At 48.8% G+C, this 24,520-nt stretch overlaps 1 protein-coding gene across 3 annotated transcripts in view; it reads left to right on the forward strand.

Annotated features, from left to right (window-relative positions):
* smg1 (SMG1 nonsense mediated mRNA decay associated PI3K related kinase) overlaps positions 1-24,520 on the forward strand; it is a 167,830-nt gene that overhangs the window by 91,324 nt on the left and 51,986 nt on the right. For 2 of the 3 annotated variants that reach the window (XM_090197766.1, XM_090197767.1), the window contains 17 exons: positions 360-521; positions 5,156-5,385; positions 6,334-6,488; positions 7,657-7,879; positions 9,324-9,570; positions 10,049-10,119; positions 12,894-13,052; positions 13,229-13,480; positions 13,891-14,029; positions 14,293-14,402; positions 14,988-15,206; positions 16,236-16,429; positions 16,548-16,720; positions 17,383-17,662; positions 18,281-18,553; positions 19,962-20,196; positions 23,119-23,345. In XM_090197766.1, the coding sequence (XP_090053892.1) occupies positions 360-521; positions 5,156-5,385; positions 6,334-6,488; positions 7,657-7,879; positions 9,324-9,570; positions 10,049-10,119; positions 12,894-13,052; positions 13,229-13,480; positions 13,891-14,029; positions 14,293-14,402; positions 14,988-15,206; positions 16,236-16,429; positions 16,548-16,720; positions 17,383-17,662; positions 18,281-18,553; positions 19,962-20,196; positions 23,119-23,345 (3,349 nt within the window). Of the gene's footprint in view, positions 1-359; positions 522-5,155; positions 5,386-6,114; positions 6,175-6,333; positions 6,489-7,656; positions 7,880-9,323; positions 9,571-10,048; positions 10,120-12,893; positions 13,053-13,228; positions 13,481-13,890; positions 14,030-14,292; positions 14,403-14,987; positions 15,207-16,235; positions 16,430-16,547; positions 16,721-17,382; positions 17,663-18,280; positions 18,554-19,961; positions 20,197-23,118; positions 23,346-24,520 lie in introns of those variants that run through there. The other variant, XM_090197768.1, reaches the window with a different exon arrangement.

Genomic DNA, 24,520 nt, shown 5'->3' on the forward strand with positions numbered 1-24,520 from the left:
CCTGTCTCCTGCTAATTCAACCCCTCTCCCCCCACCCAGCTGTTCTCTCTCCTGTCTCCTGCTAATTCAACCCCTCTCCCCTCCAGCTGCTCTCTCTCCTGTCTCCTGCTAATTCAACCCCTCTCCCCTCCAGCTGCTCTCTCTCCTGTCTCCTTAATTCAACCCCTCTCCCCTCCAGCTGCTCTCTCTCCTGCTAATTCAACCCTCTCCCCTCCAGCTGTTCTCTCTCCTGTCTCCTGCTAATTCAACCGCTCTCCCCCTCCAGCTGTTCTCTCTCCTGTCTCCTGCTAATTCAACCCCTCTCCCCCCCAGCTCTTCTCTCTCCTGTCTCCTGCTAATTCAACCCCTCTCCCCTCCAGGCATCATCCCCCAGCTGTTCTCTCGTCTGAACCATCCAGAGGCTTACATCAGACAGAGTATCTGTAGTCTGCTGTGTCGCGTTGCCCAGGACTCACCACACCTCATCCTGTACCCTGCTATAGTCGGATCACTGTCTCTGGGAGGAGAGGCCCAGCACGCAGGTATACACACACACACACACACACACACACACACACACACACACACACACTAGAGGTCGACCGATTAATTAGGGCTGATTTCAAGTTTTCATAACAATTGGTAATCTGCATTTTTGGACACCTATTCTGGCCGATTACATTGCTCTCCACGAGGAGACTGAGTGGCAGGCTGACTACCTGTTACTCCACGAGGAGACTGAGTGGCAGGCTGACTACCTGTTACACGAGTGCAGCAAGGAGCCAAGGTGAGGTGCTAGCTAGCATTAAACTTATCTTATAAAAAACAATCTTAACATAATCACTAGTTAACTACACGTGGTTGATGATATACTAGTGTAACTAGCTTGTCCTGCGTTGCATATAATCAATGCGGTGCCTGTTAATTTATCATCGAATCACAGCCTACTTCGCCAAACGGGCGATGATTTAACAAAAGCACAATCGTTGCACAAATGTCCCTAACGATAAACATCAATGTCCCTAACGATAAACATCAATGTCCCTAACGATAAACATCAATGTCCCTAACGATAAACATCAATGTCCCTAACGATAAACATCAATGTCCCTAACGATAAACATCAATGTCCCTAACGATAAACATCAATGTCCCTAAACATCAATGTCCCTAACGATAAACATCAATGTACCAATGTCCCTAATGATAAACATCAATGTCCCTAATGATAAACCTCAATGTCCCTAATGATAAACCTCAATGTCCCTAACGATAAACATCAATGTACCTAACGATAAACATCAATGTCCCTAACGATAAACATCAATGTACCAATGTACCTAACGATAAACATCAATGTCCCTAACGATAAACATCAATGTCCCTAAACATCAATGTCCCTAACGATAAACATCAATGTCCCTAACGATAAACATCAATGTCCCTAACGATAAACATCAATGTCCCTAACGATAAACATCAATGTCCCTAACGATAAACATCAATGTCCCTAACGATAAACATCAATGTCCCTAACGATAAACATCAATGTCCCTAACGATAACCATCAATGTCCCTAACGATAAACATCAATGTCCCTAACGATAAACATCAATGTCCCTAAACATCAATGTCCCTAACGATAAACATCAATGTCCCTAACGTCCCTAATGATAAACATCAATGTCCCTAATGATAAACCTCAATGTCCCTAACGATAAACATCAATGTACCTAACGATAAACATCAATGTCCCTAACGATAAACATCAATGTCCCTAACGATAAACATCAATGTACCAATGTACCTAACGATAAACATCAATGTCCCTAACGATAAACATCAATGTCCCTAAACATCAATGTCCCTACCGATAAACATCAATGTCCCTAACGATAAACATCAATGTCCCTAACGATAAACATCAATGTCCCTAAACATCAATGTCCCTAACGATAAACCTCAGTGTCCCTAACGATAAACATCAATGTACCTAAACCTCAATGTCCCTAACGATAAACCTCAATGTCCCTAACGATAAACCTCAATGTCCCTAACGATAAACATCAATGTACCTAACGATAAACATCAATGTACCTAAACATCAATGTCCCTAACGATAAACCTCAATGTCCCTAACGATAAACATCAATGTCCCTAACGATAAACATCAATGTCCCTAACGATAAACATCAATGTCCCTAACGATAAACCTCAATGTCCCTAACGATAAACCTCAATGTCCCTAACGATAAACCTCAATGTCCCTAACGATAAACCTCAATGTCCCTAACGATAAACATCAATGTCCCTAACGATAAACATCAATGTCCCTAACGATAAACATCAATGTCCCTAACGATAAACCTCAATGTCCCTAACGATAAACACCAATGTCCCTAAACATCAATGTGCCTAACGATAAACATCAATGTGCCTAACGATAAACATCAATGTCCCTAACGATAAACATCAATGTCCCTAACGATAAACATCAATGTCCCTAAACATCAATGTCCCTAAACATCAATGTCCCTAAACATCAATGTCCCTAAACATCAATGTGCCTAACGATAAACACCAATGTCCCTAACGATAAACACCAATGTCCCTAACGATAAACACCAATGTCCCTAACGATAAACACCAATGTCCCTAACGATAAACACCAATGTCCCTAACGATAAACACCAATGTCCCTAACGATAAACACCAATGTCCCTAACGATAAACACCAATGTCCCTAACGATAAACACCAATGTCCCTAACGATAAACACCAATGTCCCTAACGATAAACACCAATGTCCCTAACGATAAACACCAATGTCCCTAACGATAAACACCAATGTCCCTAACGATAAACATCAATGTCCCTAACGATAAACATCAATGTCCCTAACGATAAACATCAATGTCCCTAACGATAAACATCAATGTCCCTAACGATAAACATCAATGTCCCTAACGATAAACATCAATGTCCCTAACGATAAACATCAATGTCCCTAACGATAAACATCAATGTCCCTAACGATAAACATCAATGTCCCTAACGACAAACATCAATGTCCCTAAACATCAATGTCCCTAACGATAAACATCAATGTCCCTAACGATAAACATCAATGTCCCTAACGATAAACACCAATGCCCCTAACGATAAACCTCAATGCCCCTAACGATAAACCTCAATGCCCCTAACGATAAACATCAATGTACCTAACGATAAACATCAATGTCCCTAACGATAAACATCAATGTCCCTAACGATAAACATCAATGTCCCTAACGATAAACACCAATGCCCCTAACGATAAACCTCAATGCCCCTAACGATAAACCTCAATGCCCCTAACGATAAACATCAATGTACCTAACGATAAACATCAATGTCCCTAACGATAAACATCAATGTCCCTAACGATAAACCTCAATGTCCCTAACGATAAACATCAATGTCCCTAACGATAAACATCAATGTCCCTAACGATAAACCTCAATGTCCCTAACGATAAACATCAATGTCCCTAACGATAAACATCAATGTCCCTAACGATAAACATCAATGTCCCTAACGACAAACATCAATGTCCCTAAACATCAATGTCCCTAACGATAAACATCAATGTCCCTAACGATAAACATCAATGTCCCTAACGATAAACACCAATGCCCCTAACGATAAACCTCAATGCCCCTAACGATAAACCTCAATGTACCTAACGATAAACATCAATGTCCCTAACGATAAACATCAATGTCCCTAACGATAAACCTCAATGCCCCTAACGATAAACCTCAATGCCCCTAACGATAAACATCAATGTCCCTAACGATAAACATCAATGTCCCTAACGATAAACATCAATGTCCCTAACGATAAACATCAATGTCCCTAACGATAAACATCAATGTCCCTAACGATAAACATCAATGTCCCTAACGATAAACATCAATGTCCCTAACGATAAACATCAATGTCCCTAACGATAAACATCAATGTACCAAACCATAAACATCAATGCCCCTAACGATAAACATCAATGTCCCTAACGATAAACATCAATGTCCCTAACGATAAACATCAACGTCTTTCTTAAAATCAATACACAGAAGTATATATTTTTAAACCTGCATATTTAGTTAAAATAAATTAATGTTAGCAGGGAATATTAACTAGATAAATTGTTTCATTTCTCTTGCGTTCTGTGCAACAGAGTCAGGGTATATGCAGCAGTTTGGGACGCCTGGCTCGTTGAGAACTGTGTGAAGACCATGTATTCCTAACAAAGACCGTAATTAATTTGCCAGAACTTTACATAATTATGACATAACGTTGGAGGTTATGCAATGTAGCAGCAATATTTAGACTTAAGGGTGCCACCCGTTAGATAAAATACGGAACGGTTCCGTATTTCACTGAAATAATAAACGTTTTGTTTTCAAAATGATAGTTTCCGGATTCGGCCATATTAATGACCTAAGGCTCGTATTTCTGTGTGTTATTATGTTATAATTAAGTCTGATTTGATAGAGCAGTCTGACTGAGCGGTGGTAGGCAGCAGCAGGCTCGTAAGCATTCATTCAAACAGCACTTTCGTGCGTTTGCCAGCAGCTCTTCGCTGTGCTTCAAGCATTGAGCTGTTTATGACTTCAAGCCTATCAACTCCCGAGATGAGACTGGTGTAACCGATGTGAAATGGCTAACTAGTTAGCGGGGTGCAGACTAATAACGTTTCAAACGTCACTCGCTCTGAGACTTAGTGGTTGTTCCCCTTTGCTCTGCAAGGGCCACGGCTTTTGTGGAGCGATGGGTAACGATGCTTCGAGTGTGGCTGTTGTCAATGTGTTCCTGGTTCGAGCCCAGGTAGGGGCGAGGAGAGGGACGGAAGCTATACTGTTACATTGGCAATACTATAGTGCCTATAAGAACATCCAATAGTCAAAGGTATATGAAATACAAATGGAAGAGAGCCCTATAATAACTACAACCTAAAACTTCTTACCTGGGAATATTGAACCACCAACTTTCATATGTTCTCATGTTCTGAGCAAGGAACTCAAACGTTAGCTTTCTTACATGGCACATATTGCACTTTTACTTCTCCAACACTTTGTTTTTGCATTATTTAAACCAAATTGTCTCAACTCGCCATAACATCTTTGTCTCCCAGGAAACAAGCTCCCGTCGGCCCTGCCCACCTTCCTGGGCAGCATGCAGGGGGAGGGGCTGTGTGAGGAAGGGGAGGGGACACTGGGAAGTAACCCCGCCTCCCAGGAGGAAGATGGGCGGGGTGAGGAGTTTCCTGCGCTGTGTTCCAGCCAGGACCAGGCCATGATGCATGACTGCTACAGCAAGATAGTGGACAAGCTGTCTGCAGCCAACCCCACTATGGTGTTACAGGTAAACACTTCCCCCTACTGCAGCCAACCACATTATGGTGTTACAGGTAAACACTTCCCCCTACTGCAGCCAACCCCACTATGGTGTTACAGGTAAACACTTCCCCCTACTGCAGCCAACCCCACTATGGTGTTACAGGTAAACACTTCCCCCTACTGCAGCCAACCCCACTATGGTGTTACAGGTAAACACTTCCCCCTACTGCAGCCAACCACATTATGGTGTTACAGGTAAACACTTCCCCCTACTGCAGCCAACCCCACTATGATGTTACAGGTAAACACTTCCCCCTACTGCAGCCAACCCCACTATGGTGTTACAGGTAAACACTTCCCCCTACTGCAGCCAACCCCACTATGGTGTTACAGGTAAACACTTCCCCCTACTGCAGCCAAACCCACTATGGTGTTACAGGTAAACACTTCCCCTACTGCAGCCAACCCCACTATGGTGGTGTCCAATATGCTGTTTTCAAAGCTGATTGTCACCAATAAGGTTAATTCACTGGGTTAAATGATTTGTCTTTCCCTCTGCGAACTGACTATGCATCTCCGTGGGCTGTGTGTCTGTCTGTGGGTTCCCAGGTGCAGATGCTAGTGGGAGAGCTTCCTGTGCTAACCACGTGTGACTCTGTGTGTCTGTCCGTGGGTCCCCAGGTGCAGATGCTAGTGGGAGAGCTTCCTGTGCTAACCACGTGTGACTCTGTGTGTCTGTCTGTGGGGTCCCCAGGTCCAGATGCTAGTGGGAGAGCTTCCTGTGCTTAACCACGTGTGACTCTGTGTGTCTCTCTGTGGGGTCCCCAGGTCCAGATGCTAGTGGGAGAGCTTCCTGTGCTAACCACGTGTGACTCTGTGTGTCTGTCCGTGGGTTCCCAGGTCCAGATGCTAGTGGGAGAGCTTCCTGTGCTAACCACGTGTGACTCTGTGTGTCTGTCCGTGGGGTCCCCAGGTCCAGATGCTAGTGGGAGAGCTGCGGCGCGTGACTCTGCTGTGGGATGAGTTGTGGCTGGGCGTCCTGCAGCAGCAACACATGCACGTCCTGCGCAGGATTCAGCAGCTGGAGGACGAGGTCAAGAGAGTGCAGAACAACAACACACTACGCAAGTGAGTCACACACTGCTAGGGTACACGCTGCTAGGGTACACGCTGCTAGGGTACGCGCTGCTAGGGTACACGCTGCTAGGGTACACACTGCTAGGGTACACGCTACTAGGGTACACACTGCTAGGGTACACGCTGCTCGGGTACACACTGCTAGGGTACACGCTACTAGGGTACACGCTACTAGGGTACAGCGGGTACACGCTACTAGGGTACAGCGGGTACACGCTGCTAGGGTACAGCGGGTACACGCTACTAGGGTACAGCGGGTACACGCTACTAGGGTACAGCGGGTACACGCTGCTAGGGTACAGCGGGTACACGCTGCTAGGGTACAGCGGGTACACGCTACTAGGGTACAGCGGGTACACGCTACTAGGGTACAGCGGGTACACGCTGCTAGGGTACAGCGGGTACACGCTGCTAGGGTACAGCGGGTACACGCTGCTAGGGTACAGCGGGTACACGCTGCTAGGGTACAGCGGGTACACGCTGCTAGGGTACAGCGGGTACACGCTACAAGGGCACACGCTACAAGGGCACACGCTACAAGGGCACATGCTACTAGTCCCTGTCTCGGGTACTGGGTAGCCTAGGCTACCAGAGGTTAGTCCCTGTCTCGGGTACTGGGTAGCCTAGGCTACCAGAGGTTAGTCCCTGTCTCGGGTACTGGGTAGCCTCTGCCCTGTCTCGGGTACTGGGTAGCCTCTGCCCTGTCTCGGGTACTGGGTAGCCTCTGCCCTGTCTCGGGTACTGGGTAGCCTCTGCCCTGTCTCGGGTACTGGGTAGCCTCGGCCCTGTCTCGGGTACTGGGTAGCCTCGGCCCTGTCTCGGGTACTGGGTAGCCTCGGCCCTGTCTCGGGTACTGGGTAGCCTCGGCCCTGTCTCGGGTACTGGGTAGCCTCGGCCCTGTCTCGGGTACTGGGTAGCCTAGGCTACCAGAGGTTAGTCCCTGTCTCAGGTACTGGGTAGCCTCGGCCCTGTCTCAGGTACTGGGTAGCCTCGGCCCTGTCTCAGGTACTGGGTAGCCTCGGCCCTGTCTCAGGTACTGGGTTTCATTCTGACCCTCTGCACTTCTCACTCGCTAACTATACAACACTGTCCTGTCTCAACATGTATGTTTTAACCTCAGTCAAAGGAACATGTATGAACCGTGTGCCTCCTCTGTCAGGGAGGAGAAGGTGGCCATCATGTGTGAGAAGCACTCTGCTCTGATGCGTCCCGTGGTGTTCGCTCTGGACCACGTGAGGAGCATCACCACGACGCCCGCCGAGACCCCCCACGAGACCTGGTTCCAGCAGACCTACGGGGACGCCGTCACCTCGGCCCTGGAGAGACTGAAGAGCCCTCACAACCCGGCCAACCCGGCCAGCAGCTGGGTCCCGTTCAAACAGGTACGACCAGGACCGTGGGGGGGGTGGTGTTTGTGTTCCCGTTCCCTGAGGGTGTAGGGTGTTCCCGTTCCCTGAGGGTGTAGGGTGTTCCCGTTCCCTGAGGGTGTAGGGTGTTCCCGTTCCCTGAGGGTGTAGGGTGATCCCGTTCCGTGAGGGTTTAGGGTGTTCCTGTTCCCTGAGGGTGTAGGGCGTTCCCTGAGGGTGTAGGGCGTTCCCTGAGGGTGTAGGGCGTTCCCTGAGGGTGTAGGGTGACGTTCCCTGAGGGTGTAGGGTGACGTTCCCTGAGGGTGTAGGGTGACGTTCCCGTTCCCTGAGGGTGTAGGGTGACGTTCCCGTTCCCTGAGGGTGTAGGGTGACGTTCCCGTTCCCTGAGGGTGTAGGGTGACGTTCCCGTTCCCTGAGGGGGTAGGGTGACGTTCCCGTTCCCTGAGGGGGTAGGGTGACGTTCCCGTTCCCTGAGGGGGTAGGGTGACGTTGCCACTATAAGCTGATCTTGGATCAGCTTCCCATTGTCCTCCACTAATGGTTAAAGGTAGACTCGGGGAGATGACGTTAAAATGAACAGCACCACAGATATTGAGATTTGTAGCTTATGAGATGCTCATATTGACAAGGAGAATATTAGCATCATGAAGACGAGAGAGATAAACCCAGCTGGCTAGCGTGTCTGGTTTTGGCTGACTGTCTACTCAGCTTGTTATCAAAACCAAAGTTCATTTAGCCCTCATCTTATCCATCAGAATAAATACTTTTAAGATGTAAATATCATAATTACCAACGTAAAAACATTGTGTACCGTTTCTTACCCTAATGTTACTGTCCTGATCTCAATGACAGAGCTGTCAACTTGGGAGAAACCTTTTCAGGTCCAGTGGGGACCAGGTGCCACTGTCAGTCCCCGTGCCTAAACTCTGTTTGCTCAAACCTGCCAATGATGCATTGGGAAAGGGGCGTCAGTTGTTACTATGGCATTTCCAGATGGCGCCTCCCATATTGTTAGGGTCTTACTATGGCATTTCCAGATGGCGCCTCCCATATTGTTAGGGTCTTACTATGGCATTTCCAGATGGCGCCTCCCATACTGTTAGGGTCTCACTATGGCCACTCCAGAAGGCGCCTCCATTACTGTTAGGGTCTTACTATGTCATTTCCAGATGGTGCTACCCATACTGTTAGGGTCTTACTATGGCATTTCCAGATGGTGCTACCCATATTGTTAGGGTCTTACTATGGCATTTCCAGATGGTGCTACCCATATTGTTAGGGTCCCCTCCCCTCCCAGCAGTGTCTGTATGGGATAGGACTATAATCAGATGGTCTTCAGGGTGGGCCCCTGTGGCCCCCCTCCCAGCAGTGTGTCCAATGTATCTGTAACCCTTTTAAAATGTTTACTGTACTTTTTCTGTTGAAGTGGATTTAAATGAAAGTTTAAAATGTCTCCTAGATCATGCTGAGTCTCCAGCAGAGGGCTCAGAAGAGGACCAGCTATCTGCTGCGTCTGGACCACATCAGCCCCCGCCTGGCTGCCATGGCGACCACTGAGATGGCGTTGCCGGGCGAGGTGTCGGCAACGGACGCGTTGACCATCCAAAGTGTTGGCAACACCATCACCATCCTGCCGACCAAGACCAAGCCCAAGAAACTACACTTCCTGGGCTCCGACGGACACAACTACCCTTACCTCTTCAAAGGTAGAGACCACCCCCCAAAACACACACACACACACACACACGATGAACGCAACTAGCCCTACCTCTTCCAGACAGAACAACCTCCAGGCAGATGACCAGCAGGAATAGAAGTCTGAACCTAATTCTCCTCTCTCCTCCTAACTCTACCTCATTCCTCCTCTCTCTCCCTCTCTCTGATTTGACCCTCATCTATTCCTCCCTCTCTCCTCCTAACTCTACCTCATTCCTCCTCTCTCTCCCTCTTTCTGATTTGACCCTCATCTATTCCTCCCTCTCTCCTCCTAACTCTACCTCCTTCCTCCTCTCTCCCTCCCTCTCCTTTCTCCTCCTAACTCTACCTCCTTCCTCCTCTCTCTCGTTCCCTCTCCTTTCTCCTCCTAACTCTACCGCCTTCCTCCTCTCTCTCGCTCTCTGATTTGACCCTCATCTATTCCTTCCTCCTCTCTCTCCTTCCTCCTTCCTCCTCTCTCCCTCTCAGGTCTGGAGGACCTCCACCTAGATGAGCGAATCATGCAGTTCCTTTCCATAGTCAACACCATGTTCACCAAGGTACGTTCTGTAGTCAGTACCATGTTCACCAAGGTACGTTCTGTAGTCAGTACCATGTTCACCAAGGTACGTTCTGTAGTCAGTACCATGTTCACCAAGGTACGTTCTGTAGTCAACACCATGTTCACCAAGGTACGTCCTGTAGTCAGTACCATGTTCACCAAGGTACGTCCTCTAGTCAGTACCATGTTCACCAAGGTACGTTCTGTAGTCAGTACCATGTTCACCAAGGTACGTTCTGTAGTCAACACCATGTTCTGTAGTCAGTACCATGTTCTGTAGTCAACACCATGTTCTGTAGTCAACACCATGTTCTGTAGTCAACACCATGTTCACCAAGGTACATTCTGTAGTCAGTACCATGTTCACCAAGGTACGTTCTGTAGTCAACACCATGTTCACCAAGGTACGTTCTGTAGTCAGTACCATGTTCACCAAGGTACGTTCTGTAGTCAGTACCATGTTCACCAAGGTACGTTCTGTAGTCAGTACCATGTTCACCAAGGTACGTTCCGTAGTCAACACCATGTTCACCAAGGTACGTTCTGTAGTCAACACCATGTTCACCAAGGTACGTTCTGTAGTCAATACCATGTTCTGTAGTCGGTACCATGTTCACCCAAGGTACGTTCTGTAGTCAGTACCATGTTCACCAAGGTACGTTCTGTAGTCAGTACCATGTTCACCAAGGTACGTTCTGTAGTCAATACCATGTTCACCAAGGTACGTTCTGTAGTCAACACCATGTTCTGCAGTCAGTACCATGTTCTGTAGTCAACACCATGTTCACCAAGGTACGTTCTGTAGTCAGTACCATGTTCACCAAGGTACGTTCTGTAGTCAGTACCATGTTCACCAAGGTACGTTCTGTAGTCAACACCATGTTCTGTAGTCAGTACCATGTTCTGTAGTCAACACCATGTTCTGTAGTCAACACATGTTCTGTAGTCAACACCATGTTCACCAAGGTACATTCTGTAGTCAGTACCATGTTCACCAAGGTACGTTCTGTAGTCAACACCATGTTCACCAAGGTACGTTCTGTAGTCAGTACCATGTTCACCAAGGTACGTTCTGTAGTCAACACCATGTTCACCAAGGTACGTTCTGTAGTCAGTACCATGTTCACCAAGGTACGTTCTATAGTCAGTACCATGTTCACCAAGGTACGTTCTGTAGTCAGTACCATGTTCACCAAGGTACGTTCAGTAGTCAACACCATGTTCACCAAGGTACGTTCTGTAGTCAACACCATGTTCACCAAGGTACGTTCTGTAGTCAATACCATGTTCTGTAGTCGGTACCATGTTCACCCAAGGTACGTTCTGTAGTCAGTACCATGTTCACCAAGGTACGTTCTGTAGTCAGTACCATGTTCACCAAGGTACGTCCTCTAGTCAGTACCATGTTCACCAAGGTACGTTCTGTAGTCAATACCATGTTCACCAAGGTACGTTCTGTAGTCAACACCATGTTCTGCAGTCAGTACCATGTTCTGTAGTCAACACCATGTTCACCAAGGTACGTTCTGTAGTCAGTACCATGTTCACCAAGGTACGTTCTGTAGTCAGTACCATGTTCACCAAGGTACGTTCTGTAGTCAACACCATGTTCTGTAGTCAGTACCATGTTCTGTAGTCAACACCATGTTCTGTAGTCAACACCATGTTCACCAAGGTACGTCCTCTAGTCAGTACCATGTTCACCAAGGTACGTTCTGTAGTCAATACCATGTTCACCAAGGTACGTTCTGTAGTCAACACCATGTTCTGCAGTCAGTACCATGTTCTGTAGTCAACACCATGTTCACCAAGGTACGTTCTGTAGTCAGTACCATGTTCACCAAGGTACATTCTGTAGTCAGTACCATGTTCACCAAGGTACGTTCTGTAGTCAACACCATGTTCACCAAGGTACGTTCTGTAGTCAGTACCATGTTCACCAAGGTACGTTCTGTAGTCAGTACCATGTTCACCAAGGTACGTTCTGTAGTCAGTACCATGTTCACCCAAGGTACGTTCTGTAGTCAGTACCATGTTCACCAAGGTACGTTCTGTAGTCAGTACCATGTTCACCAAGGTACGTCCTCTAGTCAGTACCATGTTCACCAAGGTACGTTCTGTAGTCAATACCATGTTCACCAAGGTACGTTCTGTAGTCAACACCATGTTCTGTAGTCAGTACCATGTTCTGTAGTCAACACCATGTTCACCAAGGTACGTTCTGTAGTCAGTACCATGTTCACCAAGGTACGTTCTGTAGTCAGTACCATGTTCACCAAGGTACGTCCTCTAGTCAGTACCATGTTCACCAATGTACGTTCTGTAGTCAGTACCATGTTCACCAAGGTACGTTCTGTAGTCAGTACCATGTTCACCAAGGTACGTTCTGTAGTCAACACCATGTTCACAAAGGTACGTTCTGTAGTCAGTACCATGTTCACCAAGATACGTTCTGTAGTCAACACCATGTTCACCAAGGTAACATCATGATTGATTGATCAATCATTTAAAAGACAAGGCTGGTCCAGCCAGAGACAACACAGAGTACAGGGTGTGGGGGGCCTGTGTAGTTCAACTGTGAAAATATACACCAAACATTTAAAAAATATATATTTTAAAAAGATTTAACAAATAATAGAAGTAGTATAATAGGTGATTTAAACCTGAAGGCTTGTTCCAGTAATATTAACTGCTACTGGGAAAGACGGGCTGTTTTATGTGGTCGTACGACTGCTGCTGTTGTCTGCAGAGCATAACTCTGTTCTTCTCTAGGTGAACCAGCAGGAGCGCCCCCACTTCCACGCCCGCCACTACTCCGTCACCCCGCTGGGGACGCGCTCAGGACTCATCCAATGGGTGGACGGCGCCACGCCGCTGTTCGGCCTCTACAAGCGCTGGCAGCAGAGAGAGGCCGTGCTGCAGGCTCAGAAGGTAATGGTTGTGAGGGTGGTGGTGTGTGTGTGATCTTTTGTAGGAACTTGCTCTGTGAATGTGTAGAGCTCAATACATTCAACATTGAAACTATGGCAATGCCAAGCACTTTGTTGGACCTTGAGCTCTGTCTCTACTCATCTCTCATCACTTTCTGTCTCTCGCTCCTCTCCCAGGCCCAGGATTCGTTCCAGCAGCAGCCCCAGCCCCTCCCTCTGGTTCCACGGCCCAGTGAGCTCTACTACAGCAAGATAGGCCCCGCCCTGAAGGGGGTGGGGCTCAGCCTGGATGTTTCGCGGCGCGATTGGCCGCTCAGCGTGATGAGGGATGTGCTTAAGGAGCTGATGGTGTCCACGCCCCCTAACCTGCTGGCCAAAGAGCTGTGGTGCTCCTGTACCACGTCTAGCGAGTGGTGGAGGGTCACACAGGTGAGCTGGGGTCAAAGGTCAAACAGGGTTTACTGTCAGTCAGTCAAGGGTTAGAGGTCACACCGGTTGTGTGGCTGCTTCTTCCTCGTATCCTTTCCTTCCTCTGCACTGATGTGAAAATAACACAGAGCTGAAAACATGGCGTACCTAAGACTGGATACAGGATCCACTCATAGAGTTGGATAGAGGACTCATCTTTGTAGATCTGTTAATTTCCATACTAAAAGGTCCCTCTATCTTACTCTATGCATCCACCTGGCTAGGGCTCTTTGACTAGTGCAGATGAAGGAAAGGAAGCCATGTTGGACTAATGCTTGGGAAGTGGAGACGTCAATAAATGTCAAATTAAACCTTACTGGTGGCTAATTAATGGTAAATGAATGCTCCTCCTCCTCTTCCTCCTGCCACAGTCCTACGCCAGGTCCACTGCTGTGATGTCTATGGTGGGCTACATCATTGGCCTCGGCGACCGTCACCTTGACAACGTGCTGATTGACATGACGACGGGAGAGGTGGTGCACATCGACTACAACGTCTGCTTCGAGAAAGGTAAATAAATAGTTCTATTTTGAGGTTTGAACAAGCAGCGACCCTCCTGGTTTAGACAGGTTGTTCTGTGGATTTCACTGCTCTTTGTCCTACTGATGTGTGATGTTTCTCTCTCTCCCTCTCGGTGTGGTGTGTGTGTGATGTTTCTCTGTGTGTGTGATGTTTCTCTGTGTGTGTGTGTGTCTGATGTTTCTCTGTGTGTGATGTTTCTCTGTGTGTGTGTGTGTGTGCGTGTGATGATTCTCTCTCTGTGTGGTCTCCAGGGAAGAGCCTGCGTGTGCCAGAGAAAGTGCCGTTCCGTATGACCCACAACATCGAGACGGCCCTGGGAGTCACTGGGGTGGAGGGCATCTTCAGACTGTCCTGTGAACAGGTACTAGCTAGTGGAACAGTCTCCTGTGAACAGGTACTAGCTAGTGGAACAGTTTTCAGACTGTCCTGTGAACAGGTACTAGCTAGTGGAACAGTCTTCAGACTGTCCTGTGAACAGGTACTAGCTAGTGGAACAGTCTTCAGACTGTCCTGTGAACAGGTACTAGCTAGTGGAACAGTCTTCAGACTGTCCTGTGAACAGGTACTAGCTAGTGGAACAGTTTTCAGACTGTCCTGTGAACAGGTACTAGCTAGTGGAACAGTTTTCAGACTGTCCTGTGAACAGGTACTAGCTAGTGGAACATTTAGGAGACTCTTCTGTGTCAGCTGTGGTGCCTTGGGTGACGTTAAGCTCATTTAAACTTCCTGGCTTTGTCTGCTGTTGATCACCTCAAACTTCACTTACAACTTAGTCTTGTTTACTTCTAAACATTTCTAAAACGTTCCAGACACATTTAAAGTCATTCCTGAAACGTTTTTTTATTTATTTTAAGTTTCTGAAACATGCAAATCATATTCTAATCTTCTCTTTTCTGATTGGTCAGGTGGTCCAGATGATGCTAACCTCTCCTCTTTGATTGGTCAGGTGATTCAGATGATGCGTCGTGGGCGGGAGACGCTGCTGACCCTGCTGGAGGCGTTTGTGTACGACCCTCTGGTGGACTGGACGGCCGGGGGGGAGGTGGGCTTCGCCGGGGCCGTGTACGGAGGGGGGGGGCAGCAGGCGGAGAACAAGCAGAGCAAGAGAGAGATGGAGAGAGACATCACACGCTCCCTCTTCTCCTCCCGCGTGGCTGAGATCAAGGTGAGCAGTGGGAGACAGAGACACATCCAGCTCTCTCTCTGTCTGAAATGGCACTCTGTTCCTTATAGAGGTCGTCCTGTATGTTGTGGAAGGAGCGCCTCTTCACCTGTCGTTCCCCTTACCTGATGTTCTGAAATGACCAGGCCACTGACATCTTCCTCCCTTCACTACCTCACTCCCTTCCTTTCTCCCTCCTTCACTACCTCACCCCCTCCCTTTCTCCCTCCTTCACTACCTCACCCCCTCCTTCACTACCTCACTCCCTTCCTTTCTCCCTCCTTCACTACCTCACTCCCTTTCTCCCTCCTTCACTACCTCACTCCCTTCCTTTCTCCCTCCTTCACTACCTCACTCCCTTCCTTTCTCCCTCCTTCACTACCTCACCCCCTCCTTCACTACCTCACCCCTCCTTCACTACCCCACCCCCTCCCCTTCTCCCTCCTTCACTACCTCACCCCCTCCCTTTCTCCCTCCTTCACTACCTCACCCCCTCCTTCACTACCTCACCCCTCCTTCACTACCCCACCCCCTCCCCTTCTCCCTCCTTCACTACCTCACCACCTCCCCTTCTCCCTCCTTCACTACCCCACCCCCCCTTCTCCCTCCTTCACTACCCCACCCCCTCCCTTCACTACCCCACCCCCTCCCTTCACTACCCCACCCCCTCCCCTTCTCCCTCCTTCACTACCTCACCCCCTCCCTTTCTCCCTCCTTCACTACCTCACTCCCTTCCTTTCTCCCTCCTTCACTACCTCACCCCCTCCCTTTCTCCCTCCTCCACTACCTCACCCCCTCCGTGTTTCCCTCCTCCACTACCTCACCCCTTCCTTCACTACCTCACCCCCTCCCTTTCTCCCTCCTTCACTACCTCACCACCTCCCTTTCTCCCTCCTTCACTACCCCACCCCCTCCCTTTCTCCCTCCTTCACTACCTCACCACCTCCCTTCCTCCCTCCTTCACTACCTCACCCCCTCCCTTTCTACCCTCCTTCACTACCTCACCCCCTCCCTTCCTCCCTCTCCCTCCAGGTTAACTGGTTTAAGAACCGTGAGGAGATGTTGGGGGTCCTGCCCCAGGTGGAGGGGGCAGTGGAGGAGTACCTCACCCTGCAGAAGCTGCTCTCTCAGGGGGACAAGATGACCACCAAGATCCTGGAGGAGATGAGCTTCCTGGAGGGGGCTGAGAGCTGCTCAGACCACCTCATACTCACCCTGGAACACAGGTCTGTTACACTCCTGACCTCTAACCCCAGACTACCTCATACTCACCCTGAAACACACTTGGAACAGAGCTTATGTAGAGCTCTGTATGTGATTTTTCTCCCCTCTCCCCCCCACCAGGTACTCTGAGCACACCCAGCTAGCATCTCGTCAGCGTACGGTCCAGGAGTTGATCCAGGGGAAGCAGGGTGACCTGGACCAGTGGATGTCCCAGTACCAAGCAGCCTTCAGCAGCCTGGAGGCCACACAGCTGGCCAGTCTACTGCAGGACATCAGCAGTCACATAGACCTGGGTTAGTGTCTGTAGAGGTGGGAGAGGGGGTTCTGTGTCTGGTTCCAGCTGGCCAGTCTACTGCAGGACATCAGCAGTCACATAGACCTGGGTTAGTGTCTGTAGAGGTGGGAGAGGGGGTTCTGTGTCTAGTTCCAACTGGCCAGTCTACTGCAGGACATCAGCAGTCATATAGACCTGGGTTAGTGTCTGTAGAGGTGGGAGAGGGGGTTCTGTGTCTGGTTCCAGCTGGCCAGTCTACTGCAGGACATCAGCAGTCACATAGACCTGGGTTAGTGTCTGTAGAGGTGGGAGAGGGGGTTCTGTGTCTGGTTCCAGCTGGCCAGTCTACTGCAGGACATCAGCAGTCACATAGACCTGGGTTAGTGTCTGTAGAGGTGGGAGAGGGGGTTCTGTGTCTGGTTCCAGCTGGCCAGTCTACTGCAGGACATCAGCAGTCACATAGACCTGGGTTAGTGTCTGTAGAGGTGGGAGAGGGGGTTCTGTGTCTGGTTCCAGCTGGCCAGTCTACTGCAGGACATCAGCAGTCACATAGACCTGGGTTAGTGTCTGTAGAGGTGGGAGAGGGGGTTCTGTGTCTAGTTCCAGCTGGCCAGTCTACTGCAGGACATCAGTCATATAGACCTGATTGATTAACCTTCTATCTCTTCCTCCCTCCCCCAGGCCCTCCCAGCTACGTCCCGGCCACAGCCTTCCTGCAGAACGCCGGCCAGGCCCACCTAATCAGCCAGTGCGAGGGCCTGGAGGCTGAGTTGGGCTCCCTGCTGCAGCAGCGCCGTGGGGCCCTGCGAGGCTGTCTGGAGCAGCTGCACAGCTATGCCACTGTGGCCCTGCTGTACCCGCGGGCCGTGCTGCTGCGCCACAGGGCCCACCTCTGGAAACAGTGGCTGGAAGAGCTGCTCTGTGACATGACTGTTGACCACTGCCAGCAGATCTCCAGACAGTGAGTTGGAGTGGACAAATGCTGGCTTTCTCCTCTCCTCTCTTTCTTGCCTTCTCATTCCTCATTTTCTCTGTCTCTCTCTGTCTCTCTCTGTCTCTCTCTGTCTCTCTCTGTCTCTCTCTGTCTCTCTCTGACTCTCTCTCTGTCTCTCTCTGTCTCTCTCTGTCTCTCTCTGTCTCTCTCTCTCTCTCTCTGTCTCTCTCTGACTCTCTCTGACTCTCTCTGACTCTCTCTCTCTCGCTCTCTCTGACTCTCGCTCTCTCTGACTCTCTCTGACTCTCTCTGACTCTCTCTGACTCTCTGTCTCTCTCGCTCTCTCTCTCTCGCTCTCTCTCTCTCTCTCTCTCTCTCTCTCTCTCTCTCTCTCTCTCTCTCTCTCTCTTTCTCTTTCTCTTTCTCTCTCTCTCAATTCAATTCAAGGGGCTTTATTGGCATGGGAAACATATGTTAACATTGCCAAAGCAAGTGAGGTAGATAATATACAAAAGTGAAATAAACAATACAATTAACAGTAAACATTACACATCTCTCTCTCTAATATTTTATTATTTTCATTAAATGGACAGTTATTTTATCAATCTGTGCTCTACCTTCCTCTCCAAACGTCCCTCCCTCCAGGTATGAGGTCCAGTTTGCCCCCCAGCCTCCCCTTGCGTCGTGCCAGTTCCTGTCCAGCGTTGAGCTGGCCCTGCAGCACCAGGCGTCAGAGACCAACACGCGTGTCCTGCGCCAGGCGGAGCGTGTCAAGGCCGAGGGAGCCACGGTCCACGCGTGTGAAGAACAGCTGCAGGAGATCGAGCGTTGCATCAGTGTGTTCCTCCTAGAGAACCCAGAGCAGGGCTCTCTCAGCCTGGCCACCATCATCTCATCAGCCCTCTGCACCCTCACCAGGTCTGTCTGGCTGGCTGTGTGCTGGGGATAGATGTGGGTGGGTGGGTGTGTGTGTGTGTGTGTCTGGCTGGCTGTGTGTGTGTGTGTCTGGCTGGCTGTGTGCTGGGGATAGACGTGTGTGTGGATAACGAGACCAACCTGGTGGTTGAGGGAGCAACTAGTGTTCCTGATGTCTTGTGTGTGGGTGGGGTGGGGTGGGGAGAAAGGGGTGTGTGGTGGGGGGGTAGAAGGGGGTGTAACTGTATGTGTGGTGGGGGGTAGAAGGGGGTGTAACTGTATGTGTGGTGGGGGGTAGAAGGGGGTGTAACTGTGTGTGTGGTGGGGGTGTAACTGTGTGTGGTGGGGGTGTAACTGTGTGTGGTGGGGGGGTAGAAGGGGGTGTGTGTGGTGGGGGGGTAGAAGGGGGTGTAACTGCGTGTGTGGTGGGGGTGTAACTGTGTGTGGTGGGGGGGTAGAAGGGGGTGTAACTGTGTGTGTGGTGGGGGGGTAGAAGGGGGTGTAACTGTGTGTGTGGTGGGGGGGTAGAAGGGGGTGTAACTGTGTGTGTGGTGTGGGGGGTAGAAGGGGGTGTAACTGTGTGTGTGGTGGGGGGGGGGTAGAAGGGGGTGTAACTGTGTGTGTGGTGGGGGGGGTAGAAGGGGGTGTAACTGTGTGTGTGGTGGGGGGGTAGAAGGGGGTGTAACTGTGTTTGGTGGGGGGGGTAGAAGGGGGTGTAACCGTGTGTCTGGTGGGGGGGTAGTAGGGGGTGTAACTGTGTGTCTGGTCCCCCTCAGGCGTAACCTGGTGATGGAAGGGGGTGTAACTGTGTGTCTGGTGGGGGGGGTAGAAGGGGGTGTAACTGTGTGTCTGGTGGGGGGGGTAGAAGGGGGTGTAACTGTGTGTCTGGTGGGGGGGGTAGAAGGGGTTGTAACTGTGTGTGTGGTGGGGGGGGTAGAAGGGGGTGTAACTGTGTGTCTGGTGGGGGGGGTAGAAGGGGGTGTAACTGTGTGTGTGGTAGGGGTGTAACTGTGTGTGGTGGGGGGGTAGAAGGGGGTGTGTGTGGTGGGGGGGTAGAAGGGGGTGTAACTGTGTGTGTGGTGGGGGGGTAGAAGGGGGTGTAACTGTGTGTGTGGTGTGGGGGGTAGAAGGGGGTGTAACTGTGTGTGTGGTGGGGGGGGGTAGAAGGGGGTGTAACTGTGTGTCTGGTGGGGGGGGTAGAAGGGGGTGTAACTGTGTGTGTGGTGGGGGGGGTAGAAGGGGGTGTAACTGTGTGTCTGGTGGGGGGGGTAGAAGGGGGTGTAACTGTGTGTGTGGTGGGGGGGGTAGAAGGGGGTGTAACCGTGTGTCTGGTGGGGGGGTAGAAGGGGGTGTAACTGTGTTTGGTGGGGGGGGTAGAAGGGGGTGTAACTGTGTGTGTGGTCCCCCTCAGGCGTAACCTGGTGATGGAAGGAGCGGCAGCGGCGGCAGGGGGGCAGCTGGTAGAGTTGACGTCTCGTGACGGGGCCTGGTTTCTGGAGGAGCTGTGTTCCATGAGCGGTAATATCACCTCATTGGTCCAGCTGCTGGGGCAGTGTCAGCTCCTCCCACACGACCTGGACCTGCCCTCGCCGCAGGAGACCGCCCAGACCGTCTACCTGGCCAACGCCGTCTACACCTGTCTACAGGTACGGTGTAATGGGGTGGAGACGTGTGTGTGGTGAGGATAGAAGTGTGTGTGTGTGTGGTGGAGGATAGAAGTGTGTGTGTGTGTGTGTATGTCCGAGGATGTGGACGGAGTTGAGGGGTCAGAAATTTCGCTCAACGTCATTTCGCCCACTCAGCTAAAACTCTCTCAGCCTTCACAGGGGAAAAACTAAAAAAACACACAAAATTCCTTCCATTTTATTTTGGGTTTAAAAATGTGGTTGTTTTGGGCCGGTTACCAGAGGCCCCCCCCCCCTGATGGTGAAGCAATGCATTTCCTTCTCTCTCCAGATGACCTGGCATGCCTCCTAGCTCAATGTTTACAAGAGGCATACAGGACATGTTGACACCTAATATACTATCTAGACACACAGGACATGTTGACACCTAATATACTATCTAGACATACAGGACATGTTGACACCTAATATACTATCTAGACACACAGGACATGTTGACACCTAATATACTATCTAGACACACAGGACATGTTGACACCTAATATACTATCTAGACATACAGGACATGTTGACACCTAATATACTATCTAGACACACAGGACATGTTGACACCTAATATACTATCTAGACATACAGGACATGTTGACACCTAATATACTATCTAGACACACAGGACATGTTGACACCTAATATACTATCTAGACACACAGGACATGTTGACACCTAATATACTATCTAGACACACAGGACATGTTGACACCTAATATACTATCTAGACACACAGGACATGTTGACACCTAATATACTATCTAGACATACAGGACATGTTGACACCTAATATACTATCTAGACACACAGGACATGTTGACACCTAATATACTATCTAGACATACAGGACATGTTGACACCTAATATACTATCTAGACACACAGGACATGTTGACACCTAATATACTATCTAGACATACAGGACATGTTGACACCTAATATACTATCTAGACACACAGGACATGTTGACACCTAATATACTATCTAGACACACAGGACATGTTGACACCTAATATACTATCTAGACATACAGGACATGTTAACACCTAATATACTATCTAGACATACAGGACATGTTGACACCTAATATACTATCTAGACATACAGGACATGTTGACACCTAATATACTATCTAGACATACAGGACATGTTGACACCTAATATACTATCTAGACATACAGGACATGTTGACACCTAATATACTATCTAGACATACAGGACATGTTGACACCTAATATACTATCTAGACATACAGGACATGTTGACACCTAATATACTATCTAGACATACAGGACATGTTGACACCTAATATACTATCTAGACATACAGGACATGTTGACACCTAATATACTATCTAGACACACAGGACATGTTGAAACCTAATATACTATCTAGACATACAGGACATGTTGACACCTAATATACTATCTAGACATACAGGACATGTTGACACCTAATATACTATCTAGACATACAGGACATGTTGAAACCTAATATACTATCTAGACATACAGGACATGTTGAAACCTAATATACTATCTAGACATACAGGACATGTTGACACCTAATATACTATCTAGACATACAGGACATGTTGAAACCTAATATACTATCTAGACATACAGGACATGTTGACACCTAATATACTATCTAGACATACAGGACATGTTGACACCTAATATACTATCTAGACATACAGGACATGTTGAAACCTAATATACTATCTAGACATACAGGACATGTTGACACCTAATATACTATCTAGACATGTTGACACCTAATATACTATCTAGACATGTTGACACCTAATATACTATCTAGACATACAGGACATGTTGACACCTAATATACTATCTAGACATACAGGACATGTTGAAACCTAATATACTATCTAGACATACAGGACATGTTGACACCTAATATACTATCTAGACATGTTGACACCTAATATACTATCTAGACATGTTGACACCTAATATACTATCTAGACATACAGGACATGTTGACACCTAATATACTATCTAGACATACAGGACATGTTGAAACCTAATATACTATCTAGACATACAGGACATGTTGACACCTAATATACTAACTATCTAGACACACAGGACATGTTGACACCTAATATACTATCTAGACATACAGGACATGTATGTCTCGTTAGTGCCTATCTAGACCCCCACCCCCCCACCACACAGAGGGGGCCCCGGGACTGAGTTTGTGAACCCCTGGGTTAGAGGACAACATGTAGGAAACCAGAGAGCCACATTTTGAAGTGTTGCGTTGTGGTGAAAGTGGGTCTCTAACTTGGGAAGTGTATCAGAACCCCTCACCAATGTTATCAGAATGACGTTGTCCACCTTTACTGGTCCGCTTGTCTTTCTGGCTGATCTCTTTCTTTCTTCCTTCCTTCCTTCCTTCCTTCCTTCCTTCCTTCCTTCCTTCCTTCCTTCCTTCCTTCCTTCCTTCCTTCCTTCCTTCCTTCCTTCCTTCCTTCCTTCCTGTTTTCCTTCCTGTTTTCCTTCTTTCCTTCCTTCTTTCCTTCCTTCTTTCCTTCCTGTTTTCCTTCCTGTTTTCCTTCCTGTTTTCCTTCTTTCCTCCTTTCCTTCCTTCTTTCCTCCTTTCCTTCCTTCCTTCCTTCCTTTTTTCCTTCCTTCCTGTTTTCCATCCTGTTTTCCTTCTTTCCTCCTTTCCTTCCTTCTTTCCTCCTTTCCTTCCTTCCTTTTTTCCTTCCTTCCTGTTTTCCATCCTGTTTTCCTTCTTTCCTCCTTTCCTTCCTTCTTTCCTCCTTTCCTTCCTTCCTTCCTTCCTTTTTTCCTTCCTTCCTGTTTTCCATCCTTCCTGTTTTCCTTCCTTCCTTTTTTTCCTTCCTTCCTTCCTCCCACCCTCCCAGGAGCTGAACACTAACTTCCGTCAGATCATCTTCCCGGAGGCTCTACGCTGCATGTTGAAGGGTGAGGCCACCCTGGAGACCATGCTGTCGGAGCTGGACCTCTTAGTGGAGCAGTGTGCAGACGGGGTCTCCCTGCAGGGGCTGGCCGACGCCCTGCACACGCACCTCCGCAGCGCCGCCATGGGCCTGGAGCACGAGGCGGACACACAGTGTCTCCACATCACCAGGTTAGAACAGGGGAACAGACACTGTCTCCACATCACCAGATTAGAACAGACACTGTCTCCACATCACCAGGTTAGAACAGACACTGTCTCCACATCACCAGGTTAGAACAGACACTGTCTCCACATCACCAGGTTAGAACAGAGGAACAGACACTGTCTCCACATCACCAGGTTAGAACAGACACTGTCTCCACATCACCAGGTTAGAACAGACACTGTCTCCACATCACCAGGTTAGAACAGACACTGTCTCCACATCACCAGGTTAGAACAGACACTGTCTCCACATCACCAGGTTAGAACAGAGGAACAGACACTGTCTCCACATCACCAGATTAGAACAGACACTGTCTCCACATCACCAGATTAGAACAGACACTGTCTCCACATCACCAGGTTAGAACAGTGGAACAGACACTGTCTCCACATCACCAGATTAGAACAGACACTGTCTCCACATCACCAGGTTAGAACAGAGGAACAGACACTGTCTCCACATCACCAGATTAGAACAGACACTGTCTCCACATCACCAGGTTAGAACAGGGGAACAGACACTGTCTCCACATCACCAGATTAGAACACACTGTCTCCACATCACCAGGTTAGAACAGAGGAACAGACACTGTCTCCACATCACCAGATTAGAACAGACACTGTCTCCACATCACCAGATTAGAACACACTGTCTCCACATCACCAGGTTAGAACAGAGGAACAGACACTGTCTCCACATCACCAGGTTAGAACAGGGGAACAGACACTGTCTCCACATCACCAGATTAGAACACACTGTCTCCACATCACCAGGTTAGAACAGAGGAACAGACACTGTCTCCACATCACCAGGTTAGAACAGGGGAACAGACACTGTCTCCACATCACCAGATTAGAACACACTGTCTCCACATCACCAGGTTAGAACAGAGGAACAGACACTGTCTCCATATCACCAGGTTAGAACAGGGGAACAGACACTGTCTCCACATCACCAGGTTAGAACAGACACTGTCTCCACATCACCAGGTTAGAACAGACACTGTCTCCACATCACCAGGTTAGAACAGACACTGTCTCCACATCACCAGGTTAGAACAGGGGAACAGACACTGTCTCCACATCACCAGGTTAGAACAGGGGAACAGACACTGTCTCCACATCACCAGGTTAGAACA

Source organism: Oncorhynchus mykiss, chromosome 13, assembly GCF_057628025.1.
Source record: "Oncorhynchus mykiss isolate SJ-2025 chromosome 13, ASM5762802v1, whole genome shotgun sequence".
In the NCBI taxonomy this organism is placed as follows: domain Eukaryota; kingdom Metazoa; phylum Chordata; class Actinopteri; order Salmoniformes; family Salmonidae; genus Oncorhynchus; species Oncorhynchus mykiss.